The sequence below is a fragment of the Neomonachus schauinslandi genome, chromosome 16, assembly GCF_002201575.2.
Source record: "Neomonachus schauinslandi chromosome 16, ASM220157v2, whole genome shotgun sequence".
Classification (NCBI taxonomy): Eukaryota; Metazoa; Chordata; class Mammalia; order Carnivora; family Phocidae; genus Neomonachus; species Neomonachus schauinslandi.
In genome coordinates this window covers 59,307,720-59,325,625 of record NC_058418.1, presented here as the reverse complement: position 1 = coordinate 59,325,625, position 17,906 = coordinate 59,307,720, and the positions used below count along the sequence as shown (strand labels likewise).

General features: G+C 55.2%; 1 protein-coding gene across 8 annotated transcripts; it reads right to left on the bottom strand.

Moving 5' to 3' along the window:
- Window positions 1–223: 223 nt before the first annotated feature.
- DEF8 (differentially expressed in FDCP 8 homolog) lies at window positions 224–16,727 on the bottom strand. Of its 8 annotated transcripts, none has more exons than XM_021702238.1 (12): window positions 16,713–16,727; window positions 12,103–12,236; window positions 10,549–10,646; window positions 9,125–9,274; window positions 7,661–7,802; window positions 6,228–6,392; window positions 5,523–5,650; window positions 5,222–5,335; window positions 4,591–4,671; window positions 3,733–3,873; window positions 3,471–3,580; window positions 224–2,231 (listed from the first exon to the last, which is right to left on the bottom strand). In XM_021702238.1, the coding sequence occupies exons 2-12, from the start codon at window positions 12,224–12,226 to the stop codon at window positions 2,129–2,131; spliced, it is 1,356 nt and encodes a 451-aa protein (XP_021557913.1). In that variant the 5' UTR covers window positions 12,227–12,236; window positions 16,713–16,727; the 3' UTR covers window positions 224–2,128. The 8 variants fall into 8 exon arrangements, with proteins under 8 accessions (XP_021557913.1, XP_021557937.1, XP_021557954.1 ...); XM_021702262.1 differs by lacking the exon at window positions 16,713–16,727 and adding an exon at window positions 16,679–16,692; XM_021702279.1 differs by lacking the exon at window positions 16,713–16,727 and adding an exon at window positions 16,243–16,667.
- Window positions 16,728–17,906: the final 1,179 nt, after the last annotated feature.

The following is a 17,906-nucleotide window of genomic DNA, read 5'->3' as shown; positions in this document are numbered from 1 at the left end:
ACCCCACAAGGTATGTGTTTTCATCGTTCACAGAAACTGAGCTGAGGGGAATCCACACACTTAGCCCTCTGTCTGACACCCATCAAGAACTCCTCCCCAGAACAGATCACATTGGACCCCACTAGATGGGGAAGACTGTGGACTTTCCCTAAGCCTGCACTTGGTCTGCATGTCAAAAAACCCTGCCTTGTCCCCAATTCACCACACGCACCAGAGTCTAGAGAACACAGATTTAATGAGACAGCAGCTGCGGCATTATTACAGCTAGATATCCCTACTGCTCTTCTGTGAAGGGCTGGCCATGCAAACTGGTTCTTCGGTGGGTTCTTGTACCATACTGTGGACTCCCAAGACCCACACATGATTTTGTTTAAAGACTCTGCCATTCAGAAAGGGTAGGTGGAGATACTGGGGAGGAGGAAATGGAGGCAGTTAAAAAGAAAAGGGAGCCAACTCTTCGTCCAGCAGATGCCAGCATATTAACGCTTCCTATGGACACAGTGATTATAACTGGAATAATGTGATGTTCATTACACAGTATATTCAGGAATGGCCAATATCCTTATGACAGAAATGTAATGCAGTGGTGAGAAATGTGCAGATCTGGGGGTGTAGGAAAAGGGCGTTTGGCCCTTAAGTCCTTCTCCAGCCCTAGAGAGGAAGGGGAAGCAGGACGGGGACCTGCCGTTGACCCAACCTCACCAGTGTTTGCTTCACACTGTTTCCCCGAGGCAGATCAGAACACACCGCAAGAGGACTGCCTAAAGCCACCATGTGAGGCTTTTCTGATGGTGCAGAGAAGCGAGGAGGAGGGGACACTGTCTTTATCCACCCCTCTTATCGGCCAGCAAGCTAGGCTGACCTTTCCGCTGCAGGTCGCAGCGGACGGATATCCAATGGCTCTGTTCCACCACCACCACCCACGCGTGTCAACCGTGCACATCAGCAGCCAAGCACAATCCGGGCAAGAGGGCACAAAAGACTGGAGAGCCACATCCAGAAACGTCCTGCTCCCACAGGCCACCCCCTCTATAGCAGGGTCTCTAAAGCACGAAGCATCCCTGCAAACACCGAGGCCGACGCTCCCCCGGTGAAGTGCTGTGGGTTCTTATGCTCTGTCCAGGGGTTCCATTTGTCAGCTGGTATACAGGACCTTCCACATCCCATGCCCCAGTCTTCCTGCACACGCTCTGGGATTCCTGCCCAAAGCTCCCTTGAGCAAATATTCCCAGTGCCTGACCTCAGGCCCCCAGACAAAAGGCCACAGGCTGGTGGTGGTCTGTGAGCTGTCCGGAGCCCTCCACTGGCACGTGGAGCTCCTCAGGCAAACAGGCCGATGGCAGCCAACCCTGCTGCCTAACCTAGAACCTCCCCCAGGGTCACAGTCCCTGCTCCAAACTGGGAAGCAGGACAGCCTCTTCCAACTGCACCCCCAACCACCCAGCCTAGAGCACCACCGTAAGCTGGGAGAGCAAAGGCCAGAGCAGGGGCTGGTCCACCGGGAAGAGCTTCACAGCCCCCTTCCCTCCACGTTGTACAGAAGTGGGAACCCCCAGGACTGGCCCTGTTGGAGGAGAACCCAGAGAGAACTTTGAGAGGCAGGAGCAGGGCCCTCAGGAGACAGTCGTGAACAACTACAAGTCCCCACACAAGGGGCCAAGGGGATGGGGTCCTCCAGGTAGATCCAAACCATCCATTGCAGAGAAAACTCAGGCCCAGCCTGGGTGTCTGCAGCCAGCTTTCCCAAGGCTCGTCGGCCACTCCCCCAAAGCCCTCTGGGGGTTCTCAGGGTGGCCAAAGCCCAGCGGCCTTGGCCCCAAGTGCCTCCCCAAGGCTCTTTGCCACAGGGGGCGGGGAGAAGCCTTTCCCCACTTCCCTGCTTATGGAGCCCTGCAGCCTCCACAGCAACACACCCAGGAAAGAGCCAGGCGAGACTGCCCCAAGTCCCAGCAAGTGCCTGGGAGAGGGACGACGGTCCTCATGGTGCTGCTTACACCCCTCTGGCCCAGCACAGGTGAGAGGTCCAGGGACTGCACCCTAGGGGTCTCCAGAACACAAGAAACACCTTGACTTTGGCAATGACCAGCAGTTTGGATGCCAGAGAGGCCTGGGAGGGGTTCCTGTTGCTCTAGGCATCCACATCTGGACCAGGCTCCTGGAAGAGTGACTGCTTCCGCAAGGTGAGCCGAGCACATTTGGGACACGTGGTGGAGTTGTCATAGTAGCAGTCCCTGGGGACAGGGAGGGTGGGGTCAGCCCCAGCAAGGGTCTGGGCTCTCTGCATGTGAAATTCTACCGCTGAGCCTTCCCAGACTTCCTAAGTCAGGCCCTTCTACCCCCTCTACGGATGGGGAAACAGACGCAGTTTCTCCCAGAGGGCAGAAACCAGGTCTGCACCAGGTGCACCCAGGCCTGGGGTCCAGTGCTCAGTGCAGACCCCTCCTACAGGGTCCACACCTGCTAGCTGGTTACCATCCGACTTCTGCTTGGAGCTCTCAGTGTCTCGGCTTCCATACCTGTTCTTACCAACACTGCACAGAGCCTCCACTGGGGCACTGGGGGTGCACAGGGTCCTGGGGACTGCTGGTCCACAGAATCCACAGCTGGAGCATCGCTTCCGCTACAGTCCTTTCTGTGACAGCTGTCCCAGGCTGCAGTGTCAGTGCTTGCTAGGACGGACAGCAAGTGCCCAACAAAAATCCACGTGGGCAGAAATGGGAGGTGCCCATCTGAATGCAGTGTGAGGCATCATGCAGGGCCCAGCAGGTGCACATCTACAATTAGTAACTGTACTATTTTTCCAAACATCCACTAGGTCTTTCTGTCATAAATGCTTACACTGTTTGAACCTAAGTACTTAATAAAAAATGTTAGGTATTTTGGGGCGCCTGGGTGGCTCAGTCGGTTAAGCGACTGCCTTCGGCTCAGGTCATGATCCCGGAGTCCCGGGATCGAGTCCCGCATCGGGCTCCCTGCTCGGCGGGAAGCCTGCTTCTCCCTCTCCCGCTCCCCCTGCTTGTGTTCTCTCTCTCGCTGTCTCTCTCTCTGTCAAATAAATAAATAAAATCTTTAAAAAAAAAAAAATGTTAGGTATTTCTTTTGGCCTAGGGATGTTTGAAAAAATCACTGAGACACTGTGGGTGCCAGGAGCTAGAAAGCTGAGGGACCTCTGGCCTCCACTACACCTCAGGTCTGGTGGGGAAGGGGCGCCAGTCAGACACCATGTGCAACCTGGGGTCTGGGCCGCACCCCTCCCCAGCCCCACAGGGGCTTGTCCCCAGTGGAACCTCGACTTTAGTCACACAGATCAGGGTCTCACCCCGTATCTAGGATCAAGGCAAAGGGCTTTGAAAATCAGGCAGCAAAGACAGACGACCAAAAGCCTGTCTCCCCCTCCCTCCCTCCCTCCCTCCCTGCGCACCCGCGGGGAGCCAGCACGCCTGGCTGAGGGTGGGTCCGGCCACACTGACCTGTGGAAGACAGCACAGCAGTCGGTGCACACGGACGTGTGGCTGTCGAAGGGGAAGAGTACGTCACCCTCTCTGCAGAGCTCACACACGAAGCCCTTGGCCTGACACCGCTGGGGGCGACAGGGCGGAGGGCGGGTCAGTGCCTGCTCCAAAGGGCACCTGAGCCAAGGACACACTGGGCCAAGCGGCCTGCCCGCCCGCCCTGCCCTGGGGACTGGGAGCAGAGAGAGAGATGCCCCCTGGTCTGCGGCAGGGAGCCCACCTCACAGTCCAGCTTGATGTGCTTGGCGAAGAGCGTGTGGGTCTCCGTGAGTGAGCAGCCGAGGCGGCCTGTGTGCGCGTCTAGCAGGTCCTGCACGGAGTACATCTCATCGTTCTCCACAAAATGCTGCCGGTCCTGGAGCTGTGGGTCCCAGCAACCGTGACCCCAAACACCGGGTGAGGGCCCCTTCCGCTGCCCACCCACTGACACTCCCATCCTCCAGGCCCTTGGGGGCTCACAGGAGCAAGAGAGGGTGTCGGTCTCTGGGCCGAGCACCGCGCTCCCCCAGCCACACTGGCCACCTTCTTGCTCCAGGCACCCTCCCCCCACCCTCTGCCCAGCATGCCATACCTCCTCCCGGGCCTCACCCTGTTAACAACCTCCTTTCCCTGCTTTATCTTGTCCACAGACCTCACCTCCCCCTGACTGTTTGTTTTTCTCCCCACCTGAAGTGAGGACATGGATTCCTGCTGGTTTTGTTCCCTGCTCCCTACGCTCTAGAACAGTGAATACCCATGAATGTTTGTGGAACAAACAGATGAGCCGTGAAGTGTGTTTGTGGTCACCCCTGCCTGCGCAGAACTGTGCCTGGTCCACTACATGGAGACCCAGGTGAGGGCTGCAGGGCGATAGCCGCTTCCCTTGGTGATGGAACCAGAGAACACTTTTGTGGATGGAATGCCTGTGTGCTCACTGAAGACCTAGTGCTCCTTGGAACACAGCAGGGGAGACCCTCTGCTAAAGCACAGCACACGCAAGCTATGACGTCATCGGAAAAAGACTTGGGCACAGCGTGTCCTCGCTGCCCTGGCTCTCCGCTTCCCCTTTGCCCACCCCCCGGATTCCCAGGGGCCTGACCTGCAGGAGGAGACGAGCTTCCATGGCCTCCTTGCAAGTAATGAAGTACGGCTTCATGAGCAGGATGTCCTGGCGCAGCTTCTGTGGACAACAGGGGCAGGTCGGTATTCACAGCCAGGGCAGGGCTGCGCCGTGGCTCATCTGGGGGCCGAGGGGGCTGGCACTCCAGGTCAGGAGGGGACAGACGGTGCTTTCACGTCCCCCAGGATGGTCCCAGATCTGAGAGCTCCAGCCAAGCTCAAGTTCGAACCCCAGCTTCCCGGCCAATGCCCCCAGAGGAGCACTCATCCTCAAACACGTTGTACAAAAAAGAGAAAGAATAATGTTGTATGTTGATTATCTTGAAATAATCTTTTGGATACGCTGGGTCATATAAAATATACTATTAAAATGAACTTTACCTGCTTTTTACTCTTTTAATGTGGCTACTAGAAAATTTCAAATTGCCTCTGGGCCTAGTCATCATATTGTGACCAGACACTGCTCTAGGGTCTTTAACCCTAAGGACAGCTGAGGGGCCCCCTGAACCTTGAGGGGCCCCCTGAACCTTAGCAGGTGGCAGCTCTCCTCTGCTCCCAGGGCACACGGGGAGAGCAAGGTCCACCCTCACCCCTGCCCCCTCCAGCCTTACCCGGATCTCCACCAGCCCCTCCACATAGTTGAACAGCAGAGGGTTGATCTCCCGCAGCCTGAGAACCGGCCGAGACACCATCAGCGCCAGGTAACGCATGCTGCAGCGGGACACCTGAGGGGCATGGTGGAGGGGCACCTCCGGCATTATACACGCCACCCCCAGAACCATGCTCCCCCCAACCTAAGCCAGGGCCGAGCACCGGCTCTCCCTCCTTGGGGCTCCATCTCCTCCCCTCCCAGCCCCTTCCCTGCCCCCCAGCCCCTATACCAGCCCTTGGGCCCTGCTCCCCTGCCCTTGCCTTGCGCGGCTCGAAGTCCCAGTTGTGCACGACTCGCGCGGGGATGACGGCCAGGTCATTCCAGTGGCAATGGCTGCAGTAATACTGGCCCGTGTAGTCGCACTGCCGGGCCTCGCTGGGCACGCCCCCTGCAGGCGGGACGGGTCATTACAAGTGGGGGCTGCCTCCGGGGTCCCTGACAGCTTAGGAACCACAGAAAGCACGGAAAGCATATGGGGGAAAGAGGCAGCTGACCTGGGAGGTGCCACCCTGCAGACGGGACACAACCTCTTCTCAGCCACAGGACCTGAGGCAGATCAGGGCACCCTGCTACCCTCAGTTTGGTCATCAGTAAAATGACACCACAGGACTGCTGAGAGGACCCCATGAATTAACATTAGTAAATCTATGACACGAGGCACATGAATGGTATTGTGCGATTTTTCCCATGTGGGTGGGCTTTCTGTGTCAATGGGGCCACGCGGGAGGCTGAGTGCAGGCCAGCCCTGTGGGAACCCCTAGGTGACCTGGGCTGGAACCTCAGTGTGCTCGAATGGCAAGTGAAAGGGTGCAGGTCGCAGCCCCTTGTCACGTCCCAAGGAAGGAGAGCAGGACACCACCCACAGGAGCCCAGCTGTCCCTAGCTGTCTGATGTATCCAATTTCCTTACACCTGCCCAAAGCAGCCTCCCTCACCCTGCGCCCCGATCCTTCCTGGGGCACTCACGCAGAGAGATGGGCGCCCGGCACTCGGCGCAACGGTAATCTTGGCTGTCCAGCCCTGTCTCAGGGCAGATGTTCAGCTCATATTCGGCTTGGTGGCTGACTTTGGAGCGCACACAGGGCTTGGAGATGAGGTTCAAGCACTTGCTGTGGCATCGGTAATAGCAGCCTGGGGTGGGGAGACCAACACTGTGCCTTTCAGAAGTGGGGGGCATGCTGCAGCCCAGACTGGCCTTCAGCTCTACCCCAATTCCCACATCAATCTGAGAGCTTCTCAAGGCCCCACTGTAGGTCCCAGAACTTCAAAGACCTTGTCAGTCCCCATCCCAAGCGTTGCCCTGGGGGTGCATGCAGACCTCCCTCCTCAACTCCAAAACCTGCCATTCCCACCTGGATGCCTCAAGGGCATCAAACTCACTCTGTCTAAATGAAATTCTCGCTCTTCCTTAACAAACCCACCTCCCACGCACAGTTTTCCCGCCTCAGATTTCAGTAACTCCTTCTTCCCACCAGCTGAGGCTAAAATTTGTAACGTCATCTCAACGCCTCTTTTATGCCTGTTTCCAGCCCTTCGGCTAGTGCCGCACCTGGACGCTTCTCACCCAAAAGACTCCATCCTGATCAGAGGGCCATCATCCTCCCCCTCCCCCTCTGCACTCCTTCCTTCAGTCCATGCTCAGCTCAGCGGCCAGAGTGGTCCTTTTAAAACCTAGGCATGTCCAGCACCGACCCATGGCCCCCAGTGCACTTAAAGGAAAGCACACGGCCACCTCTGAGCCCACTCGACCAACCTCCTCTCGGGTACAATGCCCCAGCCACACTTCTCTCTGCCCCACACTGAAGACACTGGACACACACTAGCCACAGGGCCTTTGCACAGAACTCCCTCACAGGAACATTCTTACCCACATATACTCCTGGCTTACTCCCTGACTTCCAAGTTTTGCTTGAATGTCACATGACGCCTTTTCATTCCACCCTAAAGTCACACCCATAACACTCCCTGACCCATGCTGTTCCCTTTCCTTATTTTTTTTTTGTCAATGTACTCTATTGTCTAACACACCATATGCTCATTCGGAACAGAACCATCCACAGGAATTCTCTGCAAAAATGGAAATGTCCCATATGGTGCCCACCAGCCTCATATGGCTATTGGGATAGCACAGCTAAGGAATGAAGTACTTATTTATTTTAACTAATTTAAATTTGAATAGCCACCTCTGGCATACTAGAAAGCCAAATGTGGATGTGAGCCTGGTAAAGGCAGGAGTTTGGGTCTTTTGTCCCTTGTTTCATCCCAGGTAGGCCACAAGGCTCAGTAAATACTGAGTACTGCGCAGAAGGCACCCAAACACAACCCAGAGCTGCCAGGTCTCTGCCCTGCCCGGGGACCAGGACTGCCCCCTGACAAAGCAGGTCTGGGTGTTGGCCTACCTGTGCACGTATACCAGGTCTGAATGAGCCCCCAGATAATGGTGTTACACTTGTCACAAGTTTGCTTGACACTCTTGCTCTTCTCCTTGTAGAAACGGTGCTCCAGGAGGACTCGGATGTTGGGCTCATCCTCACTGGGGTCCTGAAGAGAGGCCCGGGAGGCATCACATGTGAGCCTGCTGCAACTGCTTTCCCTTCCCATGAACCCCTTTGCTTACTTCTTCCAGTACCATTCACAGCAGATATTGTGAGTTTCCCTCAATGTCACACCCCTTTTCCCTTTAGAAATAGAACTCCCGGGCGCCTGGGTGGCTCAGTTGGTTGAGCGACTGCCTTCGGCTCAGGTCATGATCCTGGAGTCCCTGGATCGAGTCCCGCATCGGGCTCCCTGCTCGGCAGGGAGTCTGCTTCTCCCTCTGACCCTCCCCCTTCTCATGCTCTCTCTCTCTTAAATAAATAAAATCATGGGGCACCTGGGTGGCTCAGTTGGTTAAGCGACTGCCTTCGGCTCAGGTCATGATCCTGGAGTCCCAGGATCCAGTCCCGCATCGGGCTCCCTGCCTGGCAGGGAGCCTGCTTCTCCCTCTGACCCTCCCCCCTCTCATGTGCTTGCTCTCTCTCATTCTCTCTCTCTCAAATAAAAAAAAAAAAAAAATCTTAAAAAAAAAAGAAATAGAACTCCCCAGTAATCAGTCAGGCCTGGGCCGCCCAGACAATAGACTGACTTTCCCTGCACCCAGGTGCTGTTCTGGGACGATGTTAGGGTCAAGGGTGTGTGAGCAGGAGTTATAAGGCTTTCTCTCCCCTCCCACCATTTTTTCCTGCTGAGTACAGACCCAGAGGGGACATGTGGCCATATTGGATTCTCCACACGGACTGGCAAAGCAACAAAAACAGAGGGCCTGGGACCTCCAACACCATTAGCTGCCATATGGGCCTAGATCACCTACAGGATCTCCACATGAGTGAAATTTCATGTCATTCCTTTAAGCCACTGTATTTTGGGGTGTCTTTGTTACCACAGCCTTACTTACACCCTAATGAATACTCTGCTTTCTAAATTCCCAGGGACGCATGAGCCGTGCAGGGACACGGCAGCAGCAAGTTAAAGGGCACACACAGTCAATGTGCACCTGTAGGTTTTGGCCTCTAGGATCCATTACCCTTACTGCTGTCCCCTTCGTGAAACACTCAGGAGGCCACCATCACCCCCCACCCACTCTAGGTCATAAGGTTCAAGGAGGGACTGACCTCACTTACTTGAGCCAGTGGGTGGGCGTGTGCCCAAGACTGGCCAATCCAGATTAGACTAATAGAGAAATAGTCTGCACATGGGGTGAAGGCCCACCTCTGTCCCCACCTTTCTGGGTGGCTTTCTATCTCAGTCCCTCAGCTCCCCAGCCTCTAGAACTTCATTCTCACATTGCTCCAGTAGCCTCCATGGTGGGGTACGTCAGCACCCACCTTCAGCTCCTGGAGCTTCAGCCGGAGGTGGATGAGCCTCACAACGGCGTCCTTCTGCTTCTCCGACTGCTCGGGAAGCTCCAGAATCACCTGCTTGCACTCCTCGATAGCCTGCCGCAGCTGCTGAATGTCAGAAGCCAGGAACAGACCCTGCCCAGGTTGGGGGGGGGCGGTGCGGCAGGTGACAGCATCAGATGCCTACCCTGCATGTTCTCCACGTGGAGGTCAAGCCCAGAGCAGACCTCCCTGCTCCTCGCTTGCCTCAGTGAAGAAACTGAAGCCCAGAGGGAGGGGCCGAGGATTTGCTCAAGGCCCGGGAAAGTTACCAGCACAGGTAGGAACCACCCCATGCCTCCTGCCTGCCAGCTGGACCTGTCCACTCACAGGCCTCTGAAAACCTAATTCAGGATGTTTTTCAAAACACAACTTCCTTCTTGTAGAAACCTAATCATTTTTCTGGCTATGCTATTTTGCTTACTTCTACAGAGCTTCCTCTTGGATGAAAGCTGGGGAAATACAATTTGCCTGTCATGAAGGAGAGGAAGTGGCCTCCAGCTTAATCACCAAGCCCAGAGATGCCCCGGACACCCACCCACCCCTAGCACCAGCACCGCACAAGGACTCAGAGCCAGGGCCCAACAAAGGCCCTGGGCTTGGGACCCTGCTGTCAATAGGGAAGGAAGCCAGGCTCAAGTCTGAGCAGGGGAGCTGAGGCTGATCTCGCCCCAGGCAAAGGGTAGAACTGCCCTCAGGAGCCACCCTCCACCTCCAGGAGACCAGGCAAAGAGGAGGTGACAACCCTACTCTGGAAGCTCAGTGTGTGGCCCCTAGGAGGGGCTCAAACATTTCTTTAATGAAGACACAAAATACAAATACAAAATGACAAGTAAATGAGAACTAGGGGCTTCTGGGTGAATCTTTTTTGATTTCAGTTACATTAGAATATTTCTGTTGAAGATACTTTGCATAAAACTGAAAGATGTTCAAACTTTTTAAAATAGATTATTAGAGCCCTTTAGTTAAAAAAAAGAAAAAGCTTCCATAGAACAAAAAAGTTGAACAGAGGAGAGTGGCCCTGTGGTCCTTCCCTCATCCTGCTGCACAGCCACAGGATCCCCCAGGACCCAGATGGAGCCAACCCTCATGTCTGCCTCCCAGGAACCGGGAACATGGGGAGACGGATGGCCCCACACAAGAAGAGCAGCTTCAGGTCCCAAACCCCAGTTCGGCTGATCTTCCCTGGCTCCCAAACAGGTTTTGGAGATGAGAGTCAGCTGTCATGTGGGTCTCAGATTCAAGGCCCAGGAGCCCCAGCCAAGGTGGGCTGGCCCTGCTGCCTGAGGACGGGGTGACAAGGAAATGGCTGGTTCCTCCTCCTCGGGGGCTCACCCAGTCCCCCTCCCCACTCCAGGCCCAAACCTTACCACAGGGCGGGAAAAGTGGTCCTCAGATAAGCCGAGATCCATCACTCGCTCAGTGCAGCAGAACTCTGGCTCTCCAGGGGGCAGCTCAGGCAGGGCCTCTGCAGTGGGTACAGGTGTGAAGGGCAGCAGAGAGAGAAAGAAAAATCAACCTGCCGGGCGCCTGGGTGGCTCAGATGGTTGAGCATCTGCCTTCAGCTAAGGTCATGATCCCGGGGTCCTGGGATCGAGCCCCGCATCGGGCTCCCTGCTTGCCGAGGAGCCTGCTTCTCCCTCTCCCTCTACTGTTCCCCCTACTTGTGCTCTCTTGCTCTCTCTGTCAAGTAAAGAAATAAAATCTTTAAAAAAAAAAAAAAGAAGAAAAATCAACCTGCCTTTCCCCCAGAAGCAGGTTGGGGACGGGAGAAGCCCACAGGAGGTGCTGAGGGGAGCCAGGCCCCGCCCTGGTATCTGCCCTGTTTGCATGTGCAAAGGAACCCATATCCTAAATAAATAAGAGAGCCATCCAAAAAGATGAGGTGGGGGGAAAAAAAATCTAAAAATAAAAAAAAAAAAAAAAAGAAAGAAACCAAGATGAGGTGGATACCCATGGTGCTAAGAGAGGTCCACAAAAGGGGCGCCTGGGTGGCTCAGTTGGTTGGGCGACTGCCTTCGGCTCAGGTCATGATCCTGGAGTCTCAGGATCGAGTCCCGCATCAGGCTCCCTGCTCGGCGGGGGGTCTGCTTCTCCCTCTGACCCTCCCCCCTCTCATGTGCTCTCTCTCTATCTCAGTCTCTCTCTCAAATAAACAAATAAAATCTTTAAAAAAAAAAAAAAAAAGAGAGGTCCACAAAACAGTATTAGAGAAACATCCTATTTTCTCTCTCTCTCTTTTTTAATATTTTATTTATTTGAGACAGACAGAGCCATCAGCAGGGGAAGGGGCTGAGGGAGAGGAAGAGGCATAAGCAGACTCCCCGCACGGGGCTCGATCCTAGGACTCTGGGATCACGACCTGAGCCCAAGTCAGACACCCAATGGGCTGAGCCACCCAACGCCCCAGAAACATCCCAATTTCTAAGGCATACCTTACGTATGCGTATATGGATTCAAGGCTGCTGGACGGTTGCACAACAGAATTTCCGGACCCCTGTGTGGACTCTAGGAGGTTTCTGCGTGCGCACACACACCCTGAATACCCTTCCTGACTGCATCTGCAGCTCTTAGAGCCCCACTCTCCTGACCCCCAGAAGAGCTGGGCCTCTGTCCAGGCCACTCCATCCTCTCCCTGACCAGATCTCAGCTCTGAGTTCCCTTCCCAAGTATTCCCTGAGTATCTGCCCGGCAACGCAGCAGTGACAAGACAGTCACACATCCCTGCCCTTGGGAGCGTGTGTCCTCGTGGGGCCACAGAACAGGCAGAACGTGATTTGTGCTGAGCAGACAGGGGAGGTGGCCAGCAAGGGACCCAGCTACATGGGAAAGCCAGCATGCTCCATGGGCGGCACTAGGAAGGGAGGATGCAGGTCCCAAGTGAGGGGTCGGATTGCCCACTCAGGCCTCCCCCAAGCACCTACCTTCAGAAGCGACTTCTGGGGCCTCCTCCCTGGCCCTCTGCTCATGCTGCCTTGGCCCAGGCTCCTTGTTGAAGGGGTTGAGGTGGGCCTGCCGGAACCGGGCCAGCTTCTCATCATATTCCATAGCATCCCACCTGCAGGGCAGGGTAGGGCAGAGATGAGCATCCAGCTCCTCGACTCACTGCATTCCCATCCCCTTCCTGAGTTCCTGGGGCTCCAGAGGGGATGTCTGGCCTCCTTCAGTCTGCCAGGAGGGTCCAGGTGGAACATCCGCACAACACGGCCGCCCATCCTCTGTCCCTCCTCAAACCAGCTCAGCCCCCTCACCTAGGTCCCCACTGGTAGCATCCCCTCGGCAACAGCAACCCACCCGGGGCACGCAGATGGAACAGAGGTAGGAGACGGACACGACCTACCCAAGAGTACCCAGCCAGGCGGGAACCTAGGCCCCCTACCTCCCAGTACAGGGTCCTCATTCAGCCCCAGTCCAGCTGTGCCCTCACTGCTCCGAAGGAAAGGGTTGGCGGCTCCCATGAGCCAACACCTCCCAGGACTCAGTTTTCTACTTCTGGCCCCGAGCAGGGGTACTCCTTTTCTGTCAGAGCACCCCAAAGCCATAGCCCCTGAGCAGAACCATCAGTGGTGACTGTCAGAGGTCACAGTGCTGGACACTCTGGAGCCAATGCCAGGGTCCAGGCCTGCTCTGCCACCTGCAGCGTGGCCTTGGGCAGGGCCCATCTTCCTGGTGCCCCAAGGAGCTCTCCATCTCTGCCGGCTCGTTAGTCATCATGGAGGCCAGCATGGCACCTCACTGGTCTGGATTCCCACTCATGCTCTATGTGGCCTGAGTCAGTGGCCCCACACCTCGGGATCCCAGGAACTAGGAAATGACTAGTTCACCACCTGGCACTGCTCTCCCCTCCCAAGAGCTCAGCGAGCGGCAGAACACACAGGGCTGATGGCTCCTGAGAGGGAGATAGGGGCTTCGATTGGGGGCAGTGGTTTGCATCCCAGGTCATCCCACTTCCTTAGCCTCTCTGCTTCCAGGGTGACATGAGTTCATAGGAAATCAGATTTTTTTTAAAACACTTTGCAGCACTTTAAGTGCCAGGTATTAGTTATGCTTTCTCTGTACCTGTTTAGTCTAAAATAATTTGTGATTATTGGGGGCGCCTGGGTGGCTCAGTTGGTTAAGCGACTGCCTTCGGCTCAGGTCATGATCCTGGAGTCCCTGGATCGAGTCCCGCATCGGGCTCCCTGCTCGGCAGGGAGCCTGCTTCTCCCTCTGACCCTCCCCCCTCTCATGTGCTCTCTCTCTCTCATTCTCTCTGTCTCAAATACATAAATAAAATCTTTAAAAAATAATAATAATAATAATTTGTGATTATCAAACATAAGCCTATGACTCCTATCTGCACCCCCTCCAAAAGAAAGAGAACTGATCCCAGACAGGACAGCCATGACAAGGGTCACCCCCAGCCCTGCCCAGTGCTGGCTGCCCTGCATCTGGGTCAGAAACGCCCACACTAACTGTGGGACCTGTCCTACCTGTTTGGCCTCTGTGGTGGGGATGTGGGTTAGAGGAGTTCCAGTCTGGCAGGACCCAGCACCTGGGTCAACACAGGAGAGGACACAGATGCCATGGGCTATGGGCCTAAGCCTCCTCTCTCTCATTACCTGACAGCTTTGGGCAGCTCACTCAGGGTGGTTGGGCCCTGATGACCAGTGCCTCTCCAAATGATGGGTGTCGCAGTGTCCCGGGAAGCACCCAGAGTGCAGGGCAGACCCAGCTGTGCCAGGACTCACTCACCCCATCTTCCCTAGTGGTGACAAAGATTCTTTGCCTGACTAGCCTGTAGTCAGGCTCCCGAACCTTCTCCTAGGCCATCTGGGCTCCTCCTGTAAAATCCAGTTCTAGCAAGAACCTTGCTACATCAGTTTAGCAAGAGTCCCCCACCCTGATACCCGGTCACCCTCAAATCTGCTATCACCCCCAGGTGACATGTGATCACCCCAGCCTGCCCTCAGCAGAGATCTTGTCAGATCAGTTTAGCCAGACTCCCCACTCAGCCCTGATGTCTCCCCTCAGCAAGTGTCCACCCACTGATTTTACCCTGCTCCTTGGCTGTAAACTCTCACTTGCCTGTGCTATATTCTGAGTTGAACTCAGTTCCATACCGAGGTCTCTCTTCCCCTACTGCAAGAGTCTTCAATAAAGTCTGCACTTACTATTTTAACAACAGTCCAGGTCTGTTTTTTCTTCTTTGACTGGGCGACGGGAGCTGGAGTTTTGGCTTGTCGCAATTTCCCAACCTCCCTATAGTTAGATGTGGTCATGCAACTATGTTATGACCAATGGATTTTAAACAGAAAGATCTCTTGGGAATTTTTCTTAAAAGGAGGCACTGCCCCTCTTTAGCCCTTCCTACCTCTTGCCGCCTGGGACACAGATGTAATGCGTGGGGCTGGAGTAGTCACCTTGGGTTTGACCCACAAGTCCTGAGCTCCTTCACCCCAGGCTTCATTCAAGACAGAAATAAACTTCTGTTTAAACCACTGTTACTGGGAGAAGGATTTCTATCTCCTACATCCGAAACAGATCCTGACTGATCACCCCAAGAGCCTTGTGGTGATAAAATGAATTGGTGCTATTCAAATCCCAGATCTGTCAGCTCCTAGCTGACATGTATGGTCTTGGGCAAATGCCTAGACCTTTCTTTGCTTTTGATTTCTCATGTTTCAAATGGGGGAAATAATAGTACCCACTGTGTAGGGTTATGATGAAGATTAAATTAGTTAATGCAAAGTTCCGAGTATCCTGGCCAGCACACAGTATGCACCTGATAAATACCAGCTACAGCTTACTATTATCATTGTTACGAATGTGATCAGATAGCCCTGGGGAGCCTGGGTGGCTCAGTCGGTTAAGCGTCTGCCTTCGGCTCAGGTCATGATCCCAGAGCAGGGAGTCCGCTTCTCCCTCTCCCTCCGCCTGCCACTCCCCCTGCTTGTGCTCTCACTCTGTCAGATAAATAAATAAAATCTTAAAAAAAAAAAAAATCAGAGAGCCCTGATTTAAATTCTGGGTCTCCCAGTGATGAGCTATGTGATCCTATTTTCTTGCCCACAAATAAGGAAGAATACCTACCTCCTGGGGTGGGTAGAAGGACTAAGTATATACTTATATATGTCAGGAGAGCCCATAGCCCAGAGCTGTTGATAAGCAAGCCGTATCTGTCATCATAGGATGACCAGCCCAACTCTAAGGAAACCTCCCCGCATTTTAAACTATGGCCAGAGGTGCTTAAAGTCAGGGACACCTCTGCTCCTCCCAACAGCTCTCCTCTGGGCTGGAAGCTCCCCTGGAAAAAGCATCTTTCAATTGCCTCCTTATGGGCAGTGCCAGCTCCAGGCCTGGCATAGAGGCCATGGATGAATGAATAAATGGTCATCTGACCTCTCTCAGCCTCAGTCTCTCTCCTGCCAAGTTGGAGAATCATACTTCCCTCTGGGCTTCTGAGGGCAGACAAGTGAGGTCCCAACACTTAAGCCCAGGGGCTGCAGTGCAGGGCAGCTAACTTGGCCCCGCCCCCCACTGCCCCACCAGGTTCACCCCTCAGAGAGCCCCGCACTCAGATTCAGGCTGGGTGTCCCTGAGAACAGGCAGGAAGGTGAAGACTCAGAGGAATGAAGGAAACCCACGGTCCCACTTCTGCCCTCCTCTAGAGACTTCCCTTCTCTGGCAGGGGAAGAGAGGGGAGGATGAGACAACTTAGCAATTCAAGGGAACTTCAGAATAAAGCCAGGGGCTCATGAGGCACCGAAAGGTCCTGGGCTGAAGCTCAGGTGCACTCCTGATGGGTCACAGCCACCAAAAAGGTTCTATTCTCACCCAGCCACAACTGGAGGTCCCTAGAATTCTCCCTGGAGGGGACAGGGGAGAAGGTACATCCTATTTTCTCCTACCTGGAAGGAGGCCTGGCAGGACCCTGCGGGGAGCAGGGGCAGAGTTACTGCCCCTTTGAGGGTTATTTGCCACTGACTGAAGCCTGGCACAGTGGCCACAGCCGGCCTCAGGAGTAAGCCACCCCTAAGAGATACCTCCAGCAGCTTCCCTCACAACAACAACAACAAGCATACCCTCTGGGGACCCTCACCAACCCGCTCTGCGTAGGTGCGGGCCTCTTCCACCACGCCCATCCATGCCCTAGGGGAGGAAACTGAGGCCCCGCATTCCCGGAGGGTGGCCCAGCCCTGGGGGCTGCCGCGGGCCTCACGGATCCTTCAGACAGCGCGTGTGGACGGCCGGAAGCGGTGACAGTGTCACCCGGGGAGCGGGGAGGGAGGAGCTCCCCTCTGGGCTGATAAACCTGCCCGAGCGGGGTGGGAGGCAGCGCAGGTCCCCTGTGCCCCCAGCGCCCCAGGGAGGACGGGCAGGTCGGAAACCTGGGCGGGTTCCTCAGCCCCCGCGCCCTCGGGAGAGGGGGCTCCCCGCGCCCCGGGACGCGGCGGCCCAGACGGCCCCCGAGGGTCGAGCGTCCCGGTTCTCTGCACCGCCAGCACCCCCGCCCCTCACCTGGCCCGCCCAGACTCCCCCCTCCGCCGCTCACCTGACCGCCGCCGCCCTCGCTACATTGTAACCCGCCCCGCTGCCCTCGCTACATTGTATCGAGCCCCGCCGCCCGCTGCTGCCACCTGCGGCCCGGAGGCTCATGGCAAGCCGGGGCCCCAGCGTCTGCGCGCCCCGGCCCTCGCGCCCTGGCGGCCTCCGCGTCTCCCTCCGGGAAATGGGTGACGCTTCATCCCAGCTGTTCAAGACGGCCTGGCGGACTACTGCATTTTCTATATTTTCTGTAAGCATAGAAGCCATGGTTTAAATAAAAACCACAACACTTAAGAGGAAAAATGGCTGGGACGCCTGGGCGGCTCAGTCGGTTGAGTGTCTGCCTTCAGCTTCAGTCGTGATCCTGGGATCCTGGGATCGAGCCCCGCGTCAGCTCCCCGCTTAGTGGGGAGCCTGCTTCTCCCTCTGCTTGTGCTCTCTCCGCCTCTCTCTCTCGTAAAATAAATAAAATCTTTAAAGAAAAGAAAAAATTGTGGTATTTAATTTCTTTTTTATTGTGAGTGCCTGGGTGGCTCAGTCGTTAAGCGTCTGCCTTCTGCTCAGGTCATGATCCCAGGGTCCTGGGATCGAGTCCCACATGGGGCTCCCTGCTCAGCAGGAGACCTGCTTCTCCCTCTCCCACTGCCCCTGCTTGTGTTCCCTCTCTCTCTGTGTCTCTCTCTCTGTCAAAAAAATAAATAAATAAAATCTTTTAAAAAATTTTAAAAGATAAAAAGCCCAGTGGTTGAGGGGAAAAAAGGGGAAGAGGGAATCGCTGTGCAGACAGCAGCTGCTGGTGCTTATCGGCACGACCCTATGTGGTCTTCACCGCCAGTGAGCAAGGGACGTGCTGTCATTCTATCCCATTTTACAGAGGAGAAAACAGGCACAGTCCGCTTAGGGGGAGGATCAGGAGAGGATGGGTTAGGGAGACGTTGGAGAAGCCTGTGTCTGAAGCAGCTGATATTATTACTGCTTTATAGGTGTGCTCTGCCCCTGCTTTGTTTCTCTCCATATTCCTCACCACCGCCTGATGTCCTCTGCCTCATACAATTTTACTTGTTGTCTGTCTCCATCATCACCCCTCCCCCCACCAGAAACCAAGGGCTATAGGTAGGAGTTTTGTTTCCTTTCTTCACCGCTTCTTGCCTAGACCAGTGCCTGCACAAAGTAGGTGCTTAGTTACAAGGACTGAGGAAGG

Bases quoted from the DNA above. Each gene is read 5' to 3' on its own strand.
- DEF8 (XM_021702238.1), bottom strand. From the start codon at position 12,226: ATGGAATATGATGAGAAGCTGGCCCGGTTCCGGCAGGCCCACCTCAAC. The intron at 5,336-5,522 runs GCAAGGGCAGGG...CATGCCCCTCAG, and splicing joins GGGACTTCGAGCCGCGCAAG to GTGTCCCGCTGCAGCATGCG. The intron at 2,232-3,470 runs GTCAGTGTGGCC...CCCTGTCCCCAG, and splicing joins TGCTGTGCTGTCTTCCACAG to GGACTGCTACTATGACAACT.